The sequence below is a fragment of the Pholcus phalangioides genome, unplaced genomic scaffold, assembly GCF_987345545.1.
Source record: "Pholcus phalangioides strain wild (caught in Gottingen) unplaced genomic scaffold, Ppha-v1.0 ptg000008l_1, whole genome shotgun sequence".
In the NCBI taxonomy this organism is placed as follows: domain Eukaryota; kingdom Metazoa; phylum Arthropoda; class Arachnida; order Araneae; family Pholcidae; genus Pholcus; species Pholcus phalangioides.
In genome coordinates, this window is record NW_028301601.1 from 6942873 (window position 1) to 6966710 (window position 23838).

General features: G+C 37.7%; 1 protein-coding gene across 1 annotated transcript in view; it reads left to right on the forward strand.

The window, feature by feature from the left end:
• The window catches only part of LOC149083575 (2-Hydroxyacid oxidase 1-like), a 60893-nt gene extending 52966 nt beyond the window's left edge, over positions 1-7927 (forward strand). Inside the window, exons 10-11 of the mRNA XM_089234095.1 lie at positions 3624-3693; positions 4678-7927. Coding sequence (XP_089090221.1) covers positions 3624-3693; positions 4678-4742 — 135 coding nt within the window. The 3' untranslated portion in view covers positions 4743-7927. The remainder of the gene's footprint in view (positions 1-3623; positions 3694-4677) is intronic.
• Positions 7928-23838: the final 15911 nt, after the last annotated feature.

Consider the following 23838-nt stretch of genomic DNA (forward strand, 5'->3'; position numbering starts at 1 on the left):
GCCATTTAATCTCAAAATTTCTGGCAACTCATACGATGATGAAAGAGAGATAAGAGAGTTCTTTGTCATTTTTTGGCATGAAATTTTTTTATGAGACGAAAATTTTGGTAACAAAATTCGTACATTTGCAACAATCGATTTTATGTAGAAAAAATAATTATTTCTTTCCGCAAAAACATTCGGACAATATGGATGATCGAACAAATAAGTGAAAATACTGATTATGTGGTCTTCAGATAGGGTTACCAGATTCAATTTACGAATTTTTCGAGAATTTTTCAGGTAGGGCCTCCAAAAAATCCTTTGGCTCGGGGGCCTATGATGCTATTACGACGATCCTGCCTGTCAGCCCCACCCTTGTGGGCGTCATGGAATTCCAGTACTTGGTTCCTTTACTTCTATTAAAAAAATAAAAATAAAAACTGCAATAAAAAATTCGAAAAATGATCAAAGTTATCGAATTGCAACGTATATTTGATAAAGAGATGATGACAAAACTTTATGTCTGTTCAATATGGTTCGAGCCACGATGAAGTGTCAGCAGGTGGACCACGGGCTAATTATTATTAATAATCTATGAATTTTGTAAAATTAATTTAAATGTCATTCCCTCTCAATGGATATCGTGTTTGATTACGATCCAGACTATCAACGCGTTCCTGAAATAATGAAAAAAAAAATAGTGAGTGTGATAGAATTAGTTCTTTTCGTGAAAACAAAATTTCCCCTTCAACATTTATGCTCGTAACTCGAAAAGTTTGTAAGTCGGGGAGCAACTACATAAAAAAAAATTTTAGAGAGGGGCCACAATTTTTTTTTTTGCATTTGGCTGTGAAATTCTCCTAAGCCCGGACTCGTCTCCGATTTTTTGATTTAAATATCTCAGGGAATAATGCAGTTAAAAACATGTAATTTGTTTGTTCGGCTCAGAAGAGAAAGAGCAACAACTGTTTAATTGGAAGTTAGAGGACGGGGGCGGGGGGAAGGGAGGGAGGGAGGGATCGTATAAAAATTTAATTTTTTATTTTGTGTACACTGTATTTTCATCCTCAAAACTCGTACAGGGTAATTTCTGGTCACATTTTGAGAATTTTTAAAATTAGAACCATACCACTACGACGAACGGTTGATGAGAAGATAAAGGCTGTAACAACACTCCAAGGAGAAACCATTTAATCTTAGAATGGCCATAATATTACCTATAGACAGGGCCGCAAGTAGTTGGGAGGGAGAGCAGGCGAGTCTGGTGCCCCGGGCGCATTAAAAAGGGGGCGCAGATTTAACCATTCAACCTATCCTTCAGCATTACGGGAGTGGGGTGCCTAAATGAATGGTTGCCCCGGCTAACCAAGTATCTAGTTGCGGCCCTGCCAGTAGGTATTTATTTCTGACGAATAACCGTTATATATTGGGTATTTTTTATTTTTAGCTACATTCTCAAGTTCGTAATTTACACCTGGTAGCATTTCTTTTACTTCTATCTATCAAACTACACACTTGATCCACTAATGACCCACAAAAATCATGTCCTTATTCTGTAGAACTTGGTTTACGATCTGGTTCCGATTTTCAAGAGTAAATATGCAAATAGGTAGGTAGGAATTTTTAGCTATAAAAATATAGCTAATAATATAAATATTTTTTTTTATAGGTTGTAGTGCCTCTCTCAGAAAAATCGCTTTGTATGTGGGCGTATGATAATGTTAAGACAGCCCTGGGCGTACTTTATGAAAATTGGGAGAAGCTAATCGAAAAACTCAGCAAAACAATGTTGTCTAGTTTTATTAGTTTCTCATCTTTTGTGTCATCCCTTGTGATAATGATCTTCAACTATACAATCAAGTGTTCTTAAAATTTTAGGATCTTTGATGTTGGAAAAAAAAATCGTGCATTAAAAAGAAAATACCATTTGATATCTTTTTGGTGGTGCCCCTTTTGTACTGATGCCCTAAGCACGTGCTTATTTTGCTTAGTGGTTAATCCGGCCCTGTGACTGCGTACATGATTTCTCTGGAATGAATGTTTCAAACAAATATTTAAATATTTTTTCACACGTATTTTAGTTCATTTTTTTAAGTTTATAGTAGGGCTTCAACATGAACCTAAATCCTTGATATATGTATTATTGTTGAAAACGATGTGAAAGGTTGAACTTTTCAATTGTGATTAATTTGTGTGGCTACTCTTAACTACTTTTATCCGCATGAAGAGAATAATAATTAATAAAACTGCTTGCTACTACTTTTTGCGATTTTTATCACTACAAGAATGCATATTTTGGAAGCTACAACTGACATTTTCTCAACGAAACCATAATCATTTACACAAAAAGAAACTAATTTGAAATAATACAAATTTCATCCATGATGAATTTTCCTGAGTAAGCGAAAAAGGGTTCTCATACTAGGGGATTTCAATTACCCAGGTATTGATTAGGTGAACCTTTCATCTGGAAATCAGTATGAAAGAGACTTTCTTAAGTTGGCGTTCGATAATTTTTTGTATCAGCATGTATCAGAAGCCACTAGGGATACTGCTATTTTGGATTTAGTTCTTACTAGTTCTGAGGATCTAGTTGAACATGTTTCGGTGGGGGAAGAGTTTTCTTCCAGTGATCATCGTATCGTCAGATTTCACTGTAACTTTTCCTCGGGTAAGGTTGATAACAAAAAACTGGTTCCTTGTTTTCGAAGAACTAACTTTGATGTTTTGAGAGGAAGGTTAGTGGAAGTTTTCAAAGACCGGTTGGAATCAGTATGGGTGGTAAGTCAATGGGAAGAATTTAGTACGAAGCTGTCCTCTGTTTTGCACGACGTCATACCCTTTGTTCGAAAAAAGCGTGTTTGTACATCACACCCTCTATGGTTTACGGATAGCGTACGTAACCTTTATCTTGAAAAGAAAAGAGCAATCAGAGAGTATAAAAGTGGACGACGTGACCTATCATTGTTTACTGATAAAAGAAGAGTGTTGAAGAGAGTGATAAGATGATCAACTTCTCACGAGCGTAAAATCGGACACGATCACCGAGAATATCTGGTGATTCGAAGAGCACTATGGTACTCGCGAGAAATAGATTGAAGATGGCTGGATAAAAGGGTGGATCGCAATGAATTTCTTTAAGGCCGGGATTATACTATAAAACTTTGATAAAAGTCTTTTCACAAAATTTCAAAAATGCTTTCAATAAGGCCTTTGGTTGCATTTTCTAGAATGTAACCAATAATCTTATTGGTGGCTTTTTAAAGTTTTCTAAAAGTACTTTTATAAACAATTTTTAGTGCAATCTCGGCCTTAGAGAAAAATTTTGAGTTCTTCAAATAGCATTGAAATGATAAGAAATTGATTATAATAAGCTACAAAGGTATTTTATTCGGAAATTTTAATTTCTTTTTAAATATTTTTTGCATCAAGAAATAGTTTTTTTGTTGACGGTCTGCGAGGAGGCATAGGGTGACTCGTGCCACTCGTACATCTCTGATTCCAGTATGCGTTAGGAGGTAGAACTGACGAAATTTTTCTGATGGGTGGGGGTGGGGGGCGTGTCAAAAATTACTAAAAATCTGCTGACGTAATACTCGAACTGCCTCTTAATGATTTCTTTCTTGTCGATTCTATCGAAGGGAACCGAAGGAGTGAAGAAGGTCATTTCCATCTACAAGGAAGAACTTAAAAACACGATGCAGCTCGCAGGTAATGTAACATGTTTTATAACTTATAGTCAGAAACTGTTGTATACAATATGGACGAAAGCAACATTCAAAAAAGTTTCAATGTAAAATTATAATTGAGATACAATATAATTTTAATAATTATAATACAAAATTATAACTCGAATTAAGAAAAAATGAAATAAAATCTTGCAGTCTCTTAAAAAGAAGTTAAAAAATTTCCGTGAAGTTTGATTGCACATGCGATGTACTTAAAGACTGGGTATTTAAAAAAGGTTAAAATTTCTTTTGAGGTCACCTGGCCAGAATATTTCGTAAGCAGGGTGATTCACAAAAGATGGGAAAAACTTTGATAGTATACACGCATACAAACAATTTTCATCAAAGAATTCATGGTCTAACATGAAACGCAAACGCACGTTTTGAAACGGCCGCTCCGCAAACGTTAAAACGACATTCCCGTTGAAATTTATCGGGAGAAAAAGAACACCATGCATACAAATGCGAATGTAGCCTGAGGAAGAAGGAAACTGATTGCAAATCTGTATCATGGTGAATAAAAGGCGTGACGTCAGCCCGTGCAGTTATTCCAGCGTGCAACCGTTTCAACAGTTGTAACGTATGGGATAATCGCGCACTTTAATAATACTGAAAAAGCAGAGACATGCATTTCAGCATAAAAATACTTAGCGCATTTTCCCAGGTTACATTTGCATGCATGGCGTTCTTTTTCTCCCGATAAATTTCAACAGGAATGCCGTTTTAACGTTTGCGGAGCGGCCATTTCAAAAGGCGGGTTTGCGTTTCATGTTAGACCATGAATTCTTTGATGACAATTTTTTGTATTGGTATTGTGCTGTCACCTCTTAAATTTTTTCCCATGTTCTCTGAATCACCCTGTATATTGCCACTTCACTCTATGTAGTTTCTTTTTTCACACTTCATTGATATTTATATATCCATACATTTTGTTGATTTTTTTTTTTTTTACAATTTTCATCTGTAGGTGCCTCCAAATCATCTGATATTAATTCCAGGTCTGTTGGGCAAAATCCGAGTTTTTCAGTCTGAATGAATGAACTCTAGAACTCTGCCACCGGAATTATAACGTTGCCGAGATCTCTTCCAGCTCAGCTTCGTGGCAGATTCTGAAACACTTTATTATTTAGGCAAAAAACAAAATTCGAACCATATATATATATATATATACAAACATACTTGTTGTTTGGACAATTGGGTACTGTCGCTATTATTAGATTTTATTAGTGATAACAGATTAGATAAGGCTGTTAGAGTCAATTTGCCGCAATCAATTTGTCGTGGTACAAATTTGTCACAGCTCCAATTCGTAGCTGTACAATTTTGCCGCCGTGTCAGTTCGTCGTGACGTCAATTTATCGCAGAATCAATTCGTCGATCCGTCGATTCTTCACTATGTATGTAGGTTTTGTCTTACACATGAAATAAGAAACATGAACAAAAGGTGTACGCAATTTACTGAAAATGATTATTTTTTGTCACTGCAGAAAGGTAATCGAAATTAAAATTACAATATCAATTACATTTAAAAATTTGCAAATCCGAAACCCCCTCCTCGATGCTGACGTTATACTTGAATGATCCCTTACAATATCTTCATAAGAACCTGAAATATTTAATTAATTAATAATTCAATCAAATTAATATTTAATTTTCACCGTATAAGCCGCACGTCCCACTTTTTGTTGAGATTTCTATTCTCGCAGCGAAAGGAGTTGGGCGCAGATCAACGGTAGAAATGTGCAGTGCTCTTATGAATGACGATTCGATTAAGCATTCATAATGCCCACAGGGTGAGCACCGACAAAGGCCGCGTAGGGTGGGCTATATATTATCAGAGGCGGATTTATAGCTTTGCAACCTGTGGGCTATTCAAACCTTGCCTCCCTTCTCCCTTTCTAATTCATGTTCTTGTGATCACCAATTACTCAATTTTGGTTACGCCCTTTCACTTGAACTTGTCATCTTGGAATAAAGCCCGCATACCCCACCCCCCCTCCCCCCACCGAAGAAATATACCTCTGAAAATAATCCTTTATTGTCTGTTGACGTTAATTCACTTGTGTTGTAAGAAGAAATTTTTACTAATCGTTGACTGGAGCCCCGTATGAGTGTCGTGTACAAGAAGCTACATATAACGGGCTGATAAGTCTGATTTCATTCTTTTTACTTGAGAGTTGTTACTTTAGAGTTGAAAAAAAATGTATTGAAATTTGCAGTGGAGTCAGAGATAGGGATGCTGTGGGTGCCCACGGTACTTTATGGAATGGGTATGAACACCCAGAGAAATGATTCAGAAATCAAAATTTCGTACTTAAAGATCAAGACAAGAACCCACAAGTTCCAAACACTTCCGGCATCCTTGGCTAGTGAAAGGTGCCGACATGAAGGAAACATCCGGGGGGGCGGGGGGCTGAAAATCGCTATTCATTCCGTTTATAAGGGCATTGCATTGTATATTCATGAGTTATTGGAGTCAGGGGTGGGCGGCTCGAATGGCATCAGTCCCCAGTTTCTGGCGTCTATGCTCGGAGCGTTTAAATATTATTTCGGTGTGAGAATACAAAGTGATTTGAAATGTACATTCCACTGAAAAAAATTAATTTGAAAATAAGACTTTTCGCAACTGTTACACATAAAAGTTAGATACATTGTCGATGAAAAATTCTCAACAATATATTCTCTGCATGGATTTATTTAAAAGTGAATTACGGAAATTGTGCAGGGAGGGGGGCACATTGATTGCAATTTATTATTTCGATGTACACCCCGACGTCTCACTGCGAGAAATGGAAATCCCTACAGAAAGCGGGAAGCGCGACCTATATGATGGAAACTAAATTTTCAAAATTTATTTGATCTCAATTTATTATCTTGGTTTGCTCCCCAACGCACCCTCACTGCGAGAAATGGAAATCGCGACAGAAATGCAGCTTATATGGTGAAAATTAAATTTTTTAAATTTATTGAATCGCAATTTATACTTTCCTGCATTTGTTGAAAATTAAAATAGAGATGGGAAGGAGGAACATATTTCCAGCAAATGAGAAAAAAAAAAATTATTCCCATTTTTTACACCTAAAGCAACTACCCCACAAACATTTGATCACAGCAAACATTTTAATTTTAAAGCAATTCAAATTTTTTGCAACGAAATGACTTCGCTACAACTTTGTACCGCGACGGAATGACTCGGCGACAAATTTGCACCGCGACGGAATGAGTCGGCGACAAATTTGTATCACGACGAGTTTGTAGCACGACGAATTGACGCAGCGACAAGCTGAGCGAGAGGAATTGGCCTAGACCCCAAACCAGTTGAGGTTTTTGTATTCCAATCTGTAAATTCGCACCTACATGTTGATATTAGTTGATCAGTACACACTACTCTAATTCTTATATTCCAATTTATCCACGGTGTCCTGTAGGTGCTAATGCGGCCTTTACCTCATTAACCGTCCGTCGTAGGTGTATAGTTTCAGTACCTGTTTGCCCTGTAGCAGTTTTGAGACTAAAAATACAGTGTGTAACAAAATAAAAAGTATATCGATTTCTATACGGTCCCCTGTGATCTAGCTCCCAATTAGAAATTTGTTGCCCTGTCTCTCCTGAGGCCAACAAAAGAAAAATTCCAAGCATCCAAGTGCAATATTCGTTGAGATATTTGAATTCAAAAATCGGAAAAAGTTGGGGAAAGGGAACAACTAGGGAAAAAAGCGTTGCCCGTTAGTTTCTGCTGTTCTTTCAAAAATCGTAGCGAATACTGCACTTAGAAATATGAGACAGGGCAACAACGTCCTAATTAGAGCTAGAGGACGGGAGGAGGGCCTTACAATTACTTAGATTTCTTATTTTGCGACACACTGTATTTTCACTCTAAAAACTGGTACAGGGTAATTTTTCAACACATTTTGAGCATTCTTTTAAACTGGAATCATACCTCTAAGACGGACGATTGATGAGACAAAGGCCACATCAGCACTTATAAGATACTTTTTTCACATTCTATGCGTAGATTACACGTGGGACACGTTCCATGCACATCCTCCCCCCCCCCCACCCCCAATACACACCGCATACTTACAACAGAATTTCAGAAGAAGCTTGTATTAAAAATTACATTAATATATTATTTCTCATTTATATAAACATTTTGCATACATTTTCCATTGTCATAAAATACCTATATGTGTAATAAAATTCCACACGTTATAAAATATGCTCAAATCAATATGAGATGGAATGCTTTTTTTTTGTCAGACTTGATTAATCGAACCAGAACCCCGCTAGCATTCACGAGGAACTAACAAAGCAGCACGCCATAATAAACTGTAACAACCATCGACCTCATATTACTGGAGAGAGTATGACGTCAGCGGCCACCGCCTTGGCAGTGCTGAGAACGGTGTCCCCCAACATCTTTCGTTGGAAAATCATCGGTGAAAACAAGCACAATCCCCCGTTATTTTCTTATGGCATCCACGGGAATTTAAAACAATAAATGAAAGAAATAATTTCAGAATCAATGAAAGAAATAATTTCAGAATCAATGAAAGAAATAATTTCAGAATCAATGAAAGAAATAATTTCAGAATCAATGAAAGAAATAATTTCAGAATCAATGAAAGAAATAATTTCAGAATCAATGAAAGAAATAATTTCAGCATTGATGAAGAAATAATTTCAGAATCAATGAAAGAAATAATTTCAGAATCAATGAAAGAAATAATTTCAGAATCAATGAAAGAAATAATTTCAGAATCAATGAAAGAAATAATTTCAGAATCAATGAAAGAAATAATTTCAGAATTTCCAGAATCAATGAAAGAAATAATTTCAGAATCAATGAAAGAAATAATTTCAGAATCAATGAAAGAAATAATTTCAGAATCAATGAAAGAAATAATTTCAGAATCAATGAAAGAAATAATTCCAGAATTAGTAAAAGAAATAATAAAGGAAATAATTCCAGAATTGATGAAAGAAAATTCAAGAATTAATGGAGGAAAATTCCAGAATTAATGGAGGAAAATTCCAGAATGAATGAACGAAAATTAATGAAGGAAAACTCAAGAATTAATGAAAGAAATTTTTCAGCCCTAACGAAAGAAATTATTCCAACATTAATGAAAGAAATTATTCCAGCATTAATGAAAGAAATTATTCCAGCATTAATGAAAGAAATTATTCCAGCATTAATGAAAGAAATTATTCCAGCATTAATGAAAGAAATTATTCCAGCATTAATGAAAGAAATTATTCCAGCATTAATGAAAGAAATTATTCCAGCATTAATGAAAGAAATTATTTAATCTTCTTTCATTTTTAGATGAGTTCTCTAGCATTTTTTAATCTTTAAAACCCAATATTTCAAGACCGGCCTGTACATTTCTATGGGCAAATTGCCAGTCGCGAACTTTGTTTTCACCGAGTCACATGATTTCCTTGCATTTGATGTAACTGCCGCCGTGGCGGCTGGAAGCTCCTTCCACTAATATAAGCTCGATGGTAAAAACATACAAGAGCGCGTGAAAAGTCACAGCACAGATCACTAGGTATCTGTGGCACTGCAATTTACTGACAAACCGTCGATCCTGGAGGCACACTTCCAATTAGAAGTAGGCTAACCATATTTCTGCGATCGAAATACAGGAAATTGGGATTTCAAATACAAGAAAATACGGGACATCGCCAATTATTGCCAAAAATGATGCCAAAAGTAAGCAAAATTGCCAAATACAGCTAAAATCACAGAAATGTCATCAATGGCGGGTAATGAAGCTCAACTGTAAATTGCAGTTGATCAAAATAAATTCCACGAAATGGTACGTCCATCATATTTAATATCTTGCGATTTATATTCTTATTTATATTTGTAATGGTAAAACATAATTTATGAGTTAAAACGTATTTTCAATCACTGATCGTAATAAAGAATAAAAATTTAAGTAGGATTTGTTTAAAAAACGGGAAAACACCGGGACATTTTTAGAAAAAGTCTGGACGGCCATTAAAACGGAAAAAACTGGGACTGTCCCGGGAAATACACAACGTATGGTCATTCCAATTAGAAGAAGTACCCATATAACGTGTGGAATCAGATACATTATTCGTGTTGCAAGGGGGGTTGTACAGCTATTAAAATAAAGTAAATAACTCTTTATATATGGGCACTCTGTGCTCAAAGATTCCCCCTTAGAAAATTGTTGACCTGTCTCTCATGAGCCCAACAAAGGAAAGTCTTCGTTTCTGAGCGCAATAATTGCTAAAATATTTGAATTCAAGGAATGGGGGAAGAAGTTGGAGGAAAAAAAACAGCATGAATGAAGGGAGGGGGGGGGGAATGTTTCTACACACCCTTGACCCAGTCCTAAGGCCATACAGGTGGAAAAAGGGAGGGGCTTTTTTCAATAGTTTATGCTAGTTTTCACCAACTTCTCGTTTTTTGAATTCAAATATTTCAGCGAATGCTACATTTCGCAACGAGGAATTTCCTTTTTTTTTGCCTCAGGAGAGATAGGCAACAACTTTCTCGCTTCCTCTCTCTCTCTCTCTCTCTCTAATTGGGATTTTTAGGACAGGATGTCCAATCAAACAAAAACTATTATTTTAATACCTATACAATACCTTGACATATGAATGGTGTATCTGTGCATAGTTATTTGGATACTTCTCCTAAGTAGAAGTATGCATCACCAGTAAATTACCAGCTACGTGCACTGTAACACATAGAATATGTACTCCTTCTTTTACCGCACACAAACAATGGCCATATCGCGCCTTTCGGCAATTTACTACAAATCGAGTAGGGTCGGAAACAAAGGCGCCATCTATCGGTGTGATTGCCTCGAGACCGTTTAGGAGAAAGAACTTGCTATCTATACGTTCTACCTCCAGGATCGATAACCGCGAACCTGACGGTAACCTTCATGGCGGTAGACGAGCATCATACCACTGCGCCGCTCGGGCACTCATAGAATGTATAAGAATATATTTTATAATATTACCAGCTATAATACCCGGCGCTCCTGGTTTCCTTCAATGAAGGATTTTGGATCACGTGATATCTCCCTCTTTCTTTGAGGAACATACAAACCGTGTCTAAGTTAACCAATATGGCGACTTTCTGCGCGACTCATGAAAGAAACAAATCTAGATTTAAAGAAACGTAAAAATGAATATGTATATTTTTCTTTTTTTTGATGGGCGCTAGGTATTTCGATTCCCTCCCCTTGAACTTCAAGTTATCCATCTGCCTGTTTCAGCTTCAAAAAATGCTTAATTAAGGCTGTGTAATTTCTTCGATGTACTTTACGGTCCCGTAATTAATTTTAAAACAAACAAAACTATATGAATATATGCAGTTGGATATTGGAAAGACAATACGGAGACATTAATTTTCATGCTTGACAAGATATAGATAAGAAGTTGAAATCAATGTTTTTGCACGAATTTCCAACTCAAAAGTAGGTTCGGGTAATTACTTCATATTTAATCTCCTTGGCTTCGTATATCTCTAAGCGAAGTCAATATTTCAAAAATCGAGAATTCAATACAATTTTCAAAATTATTGATGTGGCAGAAACCTCCACTGATACAGAAAAATCGGCAATTTTAACAGTGATTTCTACGGGAATCATCTTTTGCCGGACCCTCAAATTGATGCTGATGATGATTTTGACGACTATTGAAAAAGTGGCAAACTATTATAAAGGCATTAACTATTGTAAATATAATGGCAACAATAAAGAAGTGACAAACCATTGGGTTGAGTTCACTTGCTGTGGTGGATCAGATGAAAATTACGCGTGTGGAGGGGACTTAAATATAATTAGGAACCAGTCATTCCATCTTAGCACCTTTATTTCGGTGAGCATTGTGAGCTTTTCAGTCTGACTAATTATAGGACAAGGACACACACACACAGAACGAAGATGAGAATTTGTGACTCAAATGAGGATCGAGTGCAATTTGGCCTCTTGACAGTGAATTTCAGGATTGAAAAAAAAAAAAAAAACACTACATTGTATAAAAAAATACAGGGTGATTATTGTACAGTCGAATCCCGTTATAACGAAATCCAAGAGACCGAAGAAATTACTTCGTTATAACGAAATTTCGTTATAATGGAATTCCAGGTTTTTGCATTGCTCCTATGTAAACTTATCTGGGAGGATTAGGAAAGTGTTCGTTAAAACGAGATTTTCACAGTAACGGTATTCGTTAAAACGGGGGATTCGTATGCTCATTCAAACTTTTCCTTGGACTCATCATTCGCGACGTTTCCAAGAATTATTTTCCGATAAAACTTGCATTTTCGATGAAAAGATTTTTCGTCGTGGTTTCTTCCTGCTAAAGTTAAAATGTCATGTCCACTCTTTAGTTGACACCAGTCATATCGGATACAGTAGTTTATTTTTAGCCTTTTCTTACTCTCATCACTATTCGAAAAAACATGCCTCTCGTGGTAACAATGTCTGCTAAGGAACGTAAAATTCATGAAAAAAAAACTCGAATAAACATACAGATATAATATTTTATAGTACGTAAGTCGGAGTAACTTCCCGGATTGATAAACATTAGAAATCTTTTCAGCAGAAACGTAAGAAACATTGATATTTCATAAAACGGCAGGAAAAGAATTTTTTCTTAAGTTATGAAAATTTTATTCATTGAGACATGTCAGAGACACGGTTTTCACACCCAATTCAACGTAAATACAATTTAACACTAGAAAGACCACGTCGATTTTTCAGACTGAAGCATATTAATTGCTGAAATCCCGCTAGCATTTGTCACTTCCAGTGGAGATCGTGATAAGTACAGAGTTATGCAAGACGTGCCAAAGGATAGCGCTGTGACAGCCCAGAGAAATTTTTTTAGCCGTGAAGAGACCGGGAAAGCCTTGATCGGGATCATCGTAGTGTCCGTGATTATAATTATCACTTTATCTAGCCTTGCATTGAATGTGTACGACGACCCCAGCTTCAAATTTAGAGGAAACTGTTCTCGTTCCCACCTCTTGGTAATGGTGTTTTTTTCACGAAATGTAATACAATTTATGACATTCGTGTTTTTGTCAATAAAACACCGACGATAAAAGGAATTAATTTAAATTCCAGACAAATGCATAAACTTATCGAGCACGCAATCGATATCATGATATGAATAAATAATCGATCTGAATAAATTTGTAGTCTGTCTCGTTTTTTGAACTACGCGTGAAGGTTATTCACATAATATTTTAATTAATATATATATCATTTAAGAAATGTAAAATTTTCAAACGACAAAATAAACAATTTTAAGTAAATAAAAATCAAATAACGAAGATAATGAAAAAAACAATATATAGATGAATAGTAACGATAAAAACATAAAGAAAATAAAATGTTGACACAAAGATAATAAAAATCAAATAGATAAAATAAAGAAAAATTAAAATTTTTGAATAAAAGTTTGAGTAATTAATAAAGTATAACATGTAGAATAAGTTGGATAAAATAATATAAAGTGAAATAAATAAATTTTCAAGTGTTTGAAGTGAATAAAAAAATAAAATAAAAGCATGAATAAAGTGATATAATGAAAATCTAAAAGTAGGTTTAAATTTAAAAAATAATATATCAATGAAAATAACAAAGATAGTGAAAAAACGATATAGATGAAATAATAACGATAAAAAATAAAGAAATGAAAAAGATAATAAAATAAAGAAAATATTAAAATTTCTGAATAAAAGTTTGAATAATTAAATATAGAATAAGTTGGATAAAATAAAATAAAGTGAAATAAATGAATTTTTAAGTGTTTGAAGTGAATAATAAAATAAAATAAAAGTGATAAAATAAAAGCCATGAATAAAGTGACGTAATCAAAAAACTAAAATAGAAATAAAATAATAAAGTGCGGGAAGACACAATATCTTTCTTATTTATGTGGTATAAGAAGCGATGTCTAAAGAATAAGCTTTTTAAGGGTGTAGTTACAAATCTCGTTTCGTTATGGAAGGAAATATAGAAATGTTGACAATGAAAACTTGTGTGTGTTTTTTTGTGTGCATAGTTTTGGTATCTAATCTCTTAAAAATCCAAAGACGATGGGTAAAAATAATAACGCTTGGAAAGTGAGCTTCTTTTTGGATCATGTTTGATTAACTTGGATATTTTTTTTATAAAAAGGCTCTTCTCGAAGCAGCATAATTTGAACACTAGTGGTTAATTAGCATCATCATCAACCACAAACGAACTATATCTTTTCAAACTTGAGGATTGAAAACAGCTAGAGAAAAATTTTGGTTAGTTTGGTGCCAAAATTGGCATTTTCGCCGTAATTTGGCGACTTAATTTTTTCTCTTTTAAATTCATTTCTAATACAACTTCATGTCCAAAGAGAAAATCGGGACGACATTTGATAAAATTTTTTATATAACGACATAGTGAATAACTTTCACGGAAGTTAAATATCGGTAGTGCTGCCATCTAGTATCGTCATCTGATAGGTCGCTAAAGTAGTTTTTTTCCAAATAAATAAGACCAACCGCGATTTTGAAAATATATCGGACATTTCCCAGGCGACAGGAAGTCTTTCTCGAAAGGTGCGAAATCCGGCTAAAAAAAGGAAGTCGGTCAAAAAACGCGCGGAAAATCGAGAAAATTTTTCGGTGGCGCCATCTAGCGGCTGAAATGAGCGTAAAAGTACCTAAAGCGCTGCGTACTACGGCGAGGGAAAAAAAAGAGTGACTTTGGAAACACAGGCGCATTTTCGAGTGGAGGGGAGAAATATAGGGATTATGTGTCAGGGAGTCAGTGACTTAATGAGATACCTACAGTCTGTGTAAATCAGGGCTGTTAATTTGAGGGATGAGTGATCAAGAAAACTAATTAAGCAAATTAGACACGTAGCATACTTTTACTGGCTAAAACCAACAGAGCGAATTTTGTCGCTGTGAATAATGTCACCTCTGACTTCATTTGCAGGGTCCCCAATTTCTGTTTTGCTCATGGTACCCCCCCCCCCCCCCCCATATCAAAGTCAAGGTCTGCCAGTGGTGTTTTGATTGATACGTGCAGGGAGGGAATGAGCAGTGCCTCAATAAAATTATCATAGACACAAAATAATTGTGAAAAAGATATTTAATTCTCAAATAAGTCCAGGGTGGAGGAGAGAGGGTTCCCAAAAAATAAAAACTTTCCGAACTAAACGACACTGCCAAGGAAGGGATGTAAAACTTTTATATTGATCAATTTAAAAAAATTGCGAAGACACTATTTTAAAAACACTAACTGGTGAATCGGAGCAGCCGGCCCCACATATTTCTTCGGGAGCACCACAAAAACAAACTGGAAAAAAAAAATCTTGCGTAATTCAATAATATTAGGTGCAATTGTTTGGTATGGCTAGGCTTACCATATATGCTCGAGAAAATTACGGGAAATTGGGCTCGGAAATATGGGAAAATATGGGCCATTGCCAATTATTGCCAAAAATGATGCTGATAGTAAGTAAAGTTGACAACTCATAATCGCAGAAAATCTCAAACGCGGAAAATGAAGCCCCACTTCAAACTGCAGTGAATTTAAAAAAAAAAAAAACCATGACAAATATTTAAGATGAATCTTTTCGTTTGTAGTCGTAATTATCCTAATGTAATGTCTGAGTTGGAAAGACAATTTCAATCGTTTATTTGAAGAATAAAAAGTCAAGTTGGCTCCGTCGGAAATACGTGAAAAACCGAGACATTTTTGCAAAAAAGTCAGGACCCCAAAGAAAGCAGAAAATGCCGATTCTGTTCCAGGAAATACGGACATATGGTCACGTCAAGCATTAGTGAAAGGTCGATGTTTTTTACTTATCCTTGTGACTGACAACAAAGTGACATCTAGTGAGTCTATATGACATCATCATAAGCTGGAAGAAGGATATTGGGCTTTTATTACTTTGTAGTGAGGTGACAATCCCGGTTTCGTCTGTTTTTCTCACTGTCCCGACTTTTCTGTAAAAATGTACCGGTTTTTCACGTAATTTCAACGAAGCCAACATGACTTTTATTCCAAGTCAACGATTAAAATTATCTTCCAACTCATAAATTATATTGCGATAATTACAAGTACGAATAGGAATATTTATTTCACATGTCGGCTTCGGCGTCCAAACCCCCCCCCCCCTACAAACGCCTCCAATGGACCTAATTACTCATCACATCTTTTTTAATTATCGAGCAAAGTATTCCTCCGGGACCTCGAATGCCTGCAAAATAGATATTCAATTGCCAGTTTCCCACTCTGATTTCGATAAGTAATGCACTGCCATCATAAATGCAGCGCAATACTCTAAACCCCAATACATACGTTACACCCAACGACAGGCGATACACAATAAGTAATGCACCACTATATTCAGTGCATCAGAATAAGGAATACACTACTATATGCGGTGAATTTCAACGCGCAAAGCACCGTCATGTAAATGACGTCGGCAATAAAGCACAATACTACCACTATATGCAGTGCACCACAATGAGAAATACAGCACAAAATGTAATACACCATCATCGGCAATACAGCAAAATAAGTGCACAAAATTGCAGTGCACCATGACAAGGAATGCACCACAATACGCAATACAGCTCAATACGCGATGGATCGCAATGCACCACAATATATAATAATAAGCACTGCATTACAATAAGCAATACAGCACAATATGTAATGCACCAGAGTACGCAACATATCGCATTAAGCAAAGCACAATACTACGCAATCCACCACAATACGAACGGCATTGCAATAAGAAATTACAGCTTGAGATGCACTACAATATGGAATGAGCGACTACTTGCAATAAGCAATACATCCCCAATACGCAATAAGTACTCATTGAAATAAGCAATAAAGAACGTGATGCCCTACAATACGCAATGCATTACAATCAATTGTACCACTATTTGCAGTGCACCACAATAAGCAATACAATATGATATACAATCCACCACATTGAGCAATACAATATGATGTGCTATCCACCACATTAAGCAATACAATATGATGTGCCATCCACCACAATACGCGATGTCTCACATTAAGCAAAGCACAATAATACGCATTGCCCATAAGCACTGCATTACAATAAAAAATGCAGCGTATGCACTACAATACGTAATGCATAACAGTACGCAACCAGCAAAATCAGCAATGCACTGCAATCTGCATACAATAAGCAATTCACTACAATACGCAATACGACTGCATTATAATAAGCAATGCAGCAAGCGATGCACTAAAACCAGCATTCTACCACTATTTGCAGTGCACTACAATAAGCAATACAGCACAATAGCCATAACCACTGCATTTTATTAAGTTATACAGCACACGATGCACTACAATACGTAATGCATAAGAAATGCAATGCATCACAAACAGCAATTCATCATATTGCAGTGCACCACAATGCATTGATGCATAAGAAATGCAATGCATCACAAACAGCAATTCATCATATTGCAGTGCACCACAATGCATTGATGCATAAAATAAGCGACCACAATCAGAATTTCCACATATTGCAGTGCACCACAATACGCAATACAGTGTAATAAGCAGTAGGCACGATATTATAATAAGCAATACGGCACACAACGTACTAAATACGTAATGCATAACAATACGCAATGCACCACAATCAACGATGCACCGCAATACGCAATACAGTACAAAGCGCAATACACCACAATAAGCTATAATATACACGCACGCTATAATATACTACAATACGTAATACACCACAATACTTAATGCACCTCAATACGCAATACAGCACAAAGCGCAATACAGCACAAAGCGCAATACAGCACAAAGCGCAATACAGCACAAAGCGCAATACACCACAATATGCAATACACCACAATATGCAATACAGCACAAAGCGCAATACACCACAATATGCAATACAGCACAAAGCACAATACACCACAATATGCAATACAGCACAAAGTGCAATACACCACAATACGCAATACAGCACAAAGCGCAATACACCACAATACGCAACACGCCACAATAAGCTATAATATACACACACGCCATAATGCACCACAATACGTAATGCACCATAATACGCCATACGTACGGCATTATAATAAACAATAAAGCACGCGATACACTACAGCCCAACAACACGCAACACACACCACAATAAGCAGTACAGCTCAATACTCAATACATCACTATACATCACAATAAGCACCCCAATACACCATAACCACTGAAATACGATAAAAAAAAAAGCGATGCACCGTAATCAGCGATGCACAATTATTTGCAGTGCACCACAATAAGCAATACAACCACAATACGTAATAAGCATTGAATTGCAATGAGAAATATAGCACGTGATTCACTATAATGCATAATGCATAACAATACGCAATGCACTACAATCAGCAATGTACCACAGTAAGCGATACAGCACGATACGCAATACGCACAATATATATTAAGCAATACAGCCTAATACGCAATGCACCACAATACGTAATAAGCATTGCATTGCAATGAGAAATACAGCACGCGATTCACTATAATGCATAACAATACGCAGACTATTCGCAGTGACATCTAGTGAGTCTTTATATGCTGAGATATTATCATAACCTGACAGAAGTGTATTGGTCTTTTACCAAGTTGTAGGCTGTGGTAAAAAGTCGATTTGTTTACTTATATTTGTTACAGACAACAAACTGTTCGCAGTGGCATCTAGTGAGTCTTTATATACTGAGACATTACCATAAGCTGACAGAAGTGTATTGGTCTTTTACCATGTCGTAGGCTGTGGTAAAAAGTCGATTCGTTTACTTATATTTGTTACAGACAACAAACTGTTCGCAGTGGCATCTAGTGAGTCTTTATATGCTGAGACATTACCATAAGCTGACAGAAGTGTCTTTTACCATGTTGTAGGCTCTGGTACAAAGTTGATTTGTTTACTTATATTTGTTACAGACAACAAACTATTTGCAGTGACATCTATTGAGTCTTTATATGCTGGATTGTCATCATTAGTAAACTGACTGATGAATACGATTGATTGGGGGATCCTGGAATTTATTGTTGGCAAATTGAATACAAGTTACATTTTTTACAAGTTACATTTTTTCATCTCCTGCAAGCTACCAGGTCGGGGGCCCCATATGGTAGTTGACAGGTTTCATTTTGGGGTCCTTGGATGAATCGCATTGTTTTTTTTTTGTTGTTTTACACTGTAAAATTTGCAACAGTGGAAGACCGACATAAATCCAGTCTGGGATCCTCTAAAATTTGTGAATCGGGTACCGGGTCCCCAATTGGGAGCCCTGGAATTTATATGATGGTCAAATGAATACAATTGAAAATTTTCTTGGTCTAACAGGGCTCCAGTCTGGGGAACACTCAATGGAGAAACTTTCTGGGGGTACTTGATGGATCACATCAGCTTTTTTTCCCGTTTATTATAAAATAAGAGCAAATGGGGGTGTGGGGGTGGCCGCCACAGGTGACGAACCCCACAGTAATTAAATAAAATGAAAATGCCGCTGCTGCTGCTATCTATTGACGAAAATTGAAACCAGGGTTCAGCGGCTGTGAAGAAGTTTGATTTAATATCAGACATTGTGACACCCTGGGCCGTAACTAGTTTGGGCCAACCTGAGCCGAATGGTTTACGGAAAATTCACCGACAACAATGCACTGCGAGGAAAATTTACGGACCATCAATTCACTGACAACAGTTCGTCGCGAAGCTACCGAGTCCGTGAGCGAGTGAGCGAGCGAAATATTGAGTGAAGGAGCGATGATCGAGCTACTGAGTCCATAAGTGAGTGGGCGAACGAGTGAGCGAGTGAATTAGTGAGTGAGTGGGCGAGTGACTGAATGAGTGACGAGTGAACGGAGTTTGTGGACGAATGAATTGGAGAGCGAGCTACAGAGTCCGTGAGTGGGTGATCGACGGCGCGCGTGAGTGAGCGAGTGAATGGGCGAGTTGGTAAATGAGCGAGTGAGTAGTGGGCGAGTGAGTTATTTGATGAGTGAGTGTGTGGGTGGGCGTATGAGTGGGCGAGCGATCTACTGAGTCCGTGAGCAGGTGAGTGAGTGGGCGAGTGGACTAGCGAGCGAGACAGTGGGTGGTTGGGTGGGTGAATAAGTGGGAGAGCGAGCTACCTATTTCCTGCGCGGGTGAGTGAAGGAACGAGTGAGTAGGCGAGTGGTTGGGCGAAGGAGGGAGTGAGCGGGTGAGTGGAGAAGTGAATGTGTGAGTGAGCGGGCGCGTGCACGGATGAGTGGGTGATTGGTAAGCGAACGAGCTACTGAATCCGTGAGCAGGGGAATAAGGAAGCGAGCAAGTGAGTGAGTGAGTGAGTGAGCGAGCGAGAGGGCGAGTGAGTGAGTGAGTTAGTTAATTAGTTTACGGGTGAGTGGGTGGACGAATGAGTGGGCGAGTGATCTACTGAGTCCGTGAGCAGGTGAGTTTGTGGGCGATGGAAAGAGTGAGCGAACGAGAGAATGGACGAGTGGACTAGTGAGTGAGTGAGGGGGCGAGTGGGTAAATGAGCGAGTGAGTAGAATGTTTTTTCCAGCATCAGTAGTAAGACATGGGTCTGGATCATGGGCCGACAGCTTAAAATCCCGAAAGGGTCGAATTGAAAATTTTAGTTTCATCGTATAAGCCGCACTTCGCAATTTCTGTCGAGATTTGCATTTCTCGCGGCGAGGGATCAAGTGAATTTTGAAATTTTAATTTTCACCGTATAAGCAGCACTTTCTGTCGGGATCTGCATTTCTCGCTGCATAATATTTTGTATGTCTGGGGGAGAACTCGTTTAAAAACAAAGTCTCAGTTTTTCGACACATTCATACGATGTTTTTGCGTGGGCTCTTGAACGTGATATAAATGAGATTCTCCTGTATTATGCAGTGGACTTGGCGAGAGGTCACGTTATGTCCTGTTATTCTGCAACCCTATTAGACTTGTTTATATCGAAGGATATAAACAAGGTTTATATCGATGGGATGGATAGAATGGGCCATGACCTTTTAGTACACCGCCAATCGACTGCTTTTACAAGGGGACAACAGTATCGATTGGTGAGGGACAATGCAAGGTTATGGTGTCGCAGGGAATTTTTCTCTAATAGGGGTGTTAATAAATGGAATAGCTTACCCCCGGAGGTAGTAAATTGTAACACAATTGACACGTTCAAAAAGAAATACGATAAACATGTTGGGGTAAATCGAGAAGCTCTATCCATACTTAGAATCAGACAACCATAAGTATTCTTTATGGGCATTGTATAATATTTTGTCATGTGTATATATTTGTTTATAATTTTTGTTAATTGCATTTTTAATCGGGGGTTGCTCTATTTTTGAAATATATGACATCCATATTTTTATGGGCATCTTTTTCTCAGCCACCTCATTGGACGTTCTGCCAGTTGTGGCGTTGTATTTGTATTTGAATGTACGCTTCCCATTGCTAAGCTGCTTATACATGTTTACATTGCCGATTTACTTTTTTCTCCGATTGGTTTTGCAAAAGGGAATAAAGAATACATTAATCTTAATCCTCAAATCGCACTATTTGTAAAAATAAATTTTACTTTTTTTTTGCATATGTAGAGAAATTTCACTGCCTAATCCAGGCATTTTCAAACCATCAAACATTGCGGGAAAAACTAGAACTCTCCACGAAGTCCACGGGCCAACAACTCTGAATCCGGCAATTCACAACGGCTTAATACAGTGTACAGTGGGCCAACGGGAATCCGGTTAAGTAGGGGTCCGAAATAACTGAAGACATTCAATTACTTTGAAATTATTTCTTCAGTTTAAGTCAGTTTCAAAAAAAGCAATAAATTAAAAACGGCATTAAATCAAATTAAAAAAAAAACGGCAATTAAATCATCTTAAAAATCAGAGAATTTTTATCATTTATAACTAATTTACCAATTTTATACTGTAAAAATAAATATACACTCATCATGAGGGCCCACGATGTAAGCACTGCATGTAGTCAGAGCCACTGCCGTCTTAACGCGTGGTTCCACCAGGGCATTTCGCGGGAATCTCAAGTGCAGAATGGGCCTCATGACAATATGAGACCTAGTCGAAAATTCGACATTCAGAACGTGAATATGTTAGCAGGTGTTTCCAATCAAGTGGGGTCCAATAAAACAAACATAAAATCCCTTTGCCCAGTGTAGGCCGTGAACTAGAGATGTAAGGTAACTGCCCGCTGAAAAATTTAGGAGACAGCAGTGTTCAAGGTGAGAACAAAGAAAACCGTTATAAAATTACCGACAGAAACAGCGAAGTGTGGCTTATACGTTGAAATCAAAATTTTAAAAATTTATTTGATAGCAATTTTTTATCTTTATCGGAGCCCCAACGCCCCTCGCTGGGAGGAATACAGATCTCGACAGAAAGTCAAAAGTGCGGCTTATACAGTGAAATTAAAATTTCAAAATTTTATTCGATTGCAATTCATCATCTTGATCGGGACCCCAGAACGCCCCTCGAAGCGAGGAATACAAATCTCGACAGAAATTGCGAAATGATGCGTATACAGTGAAACTAAAATTTTCAATTCGATCCTTTCAGGATTTTAACCCTGTAGGGATTTTGACCTTCAGGAATACGGTCCAGACCCCTGTCCCACTACTGATGCTGGAAAAAACATTAGTGGAATAACGTGAATGTAAAGATAAGTTTAATTTTCTCCATCAGCAAAACTGGTAAAAGAGAGCCTCAGCTTTTAATTGTTAAAAGCCATGCTCAAGTTCAAAAGCTGTGTGAAGTTATCTCGTTTCATATAAACATCCAATTCTTGCACATAAAACCTCATGGGTGACAAAAAAACATTTTCGAAAACTGGCTCCTGAAACTAGAGCTTCAAAAAACAAAATCAAAAAATAGCACTTCTTTTTGCGAAATGTTAGAGGAGATATAATTTTCGACAAACTTTTCATTACATGTTTAATTGATAATTTTCATTCGAGACATACTGTATTTAATTAATAATTTTAAACATAATTTTCATTCCGTACATATTTATAATTGAAGCATTTCCCGCTAGCTCAAGGATTCGGTAGCTCGCTCGCCCACTCATTCGCCCACCCACTCAGCCGTTCACTCGCTCCCCCACTCACACGAACACTCACTCGCCCGCTCACCCACTCACTCGCTCACGGACTCAATAGCTCACTCGATCAATCCCGCACTCACCCATTCACTCGCTCGTTCACTCTCTCACGAACTTAGTGGATCGCTCGATCACTCACCCATTCACTCGCTCGTTCACTCTCTCACGAACTTAGTGGATCGCTCGATCACTCACCCATTCACTCGCTCGTTCACTCTCTCACGAACTTAGTGGATCGCTCGATCACTCACCCATTCACTCGCTCGTTCACTCTCTCACGAACTTAGTGGCTCGCTCGATCACCCGCCCATTCACTCGCTTCCTCACTCACCCTCACAAGGACTCAGTAGCTCGCTAACCCACCCACTCGCCCACTCACTCGCTCACGGACTCGGTAGCTCGCTCGGTCATTCATTCACTCATCCACTCCCCCACTCGTCCACTCACTCGTTATCCAGTCACCCACTCACTCACCCGCTCACGTATTGAGTAGCTCGCTCACCCACTCACTCTTCTAATCACCCACTCACTCACTCGCTCACGGACTGAGTAGCTCGCTCACCCACTATCTTATGGGACTCAGTTATTCGCTCGCCCACTCACTCTTCTAATCACCCACTCACTCACTCGCTCGCTCACGGACTGAGTAGCTCGCTCACCCACTCACTTATGGGACTCAGTAATTCGCTCGCCCACTCATTGTTCCAATCTCCCACTCACTCACCCGCTCACGGACTCAGTAGCTCACTTACCCAATCGCTCGCTCACTTACTCGCCAAACCAATCGCGCACTCACTCACGGGCTCAGTAGCTCGTTCTCCCACTCACCCATTCACTCACTCACTCACTCGTCTACTCATGCGCTCCCTCACTCACCCCTCACTCACCCACTCAGTGAGTCACTCGCCTTCCCAGTCGGTCACTCACTCACTCATTCACCCACTCACTCACT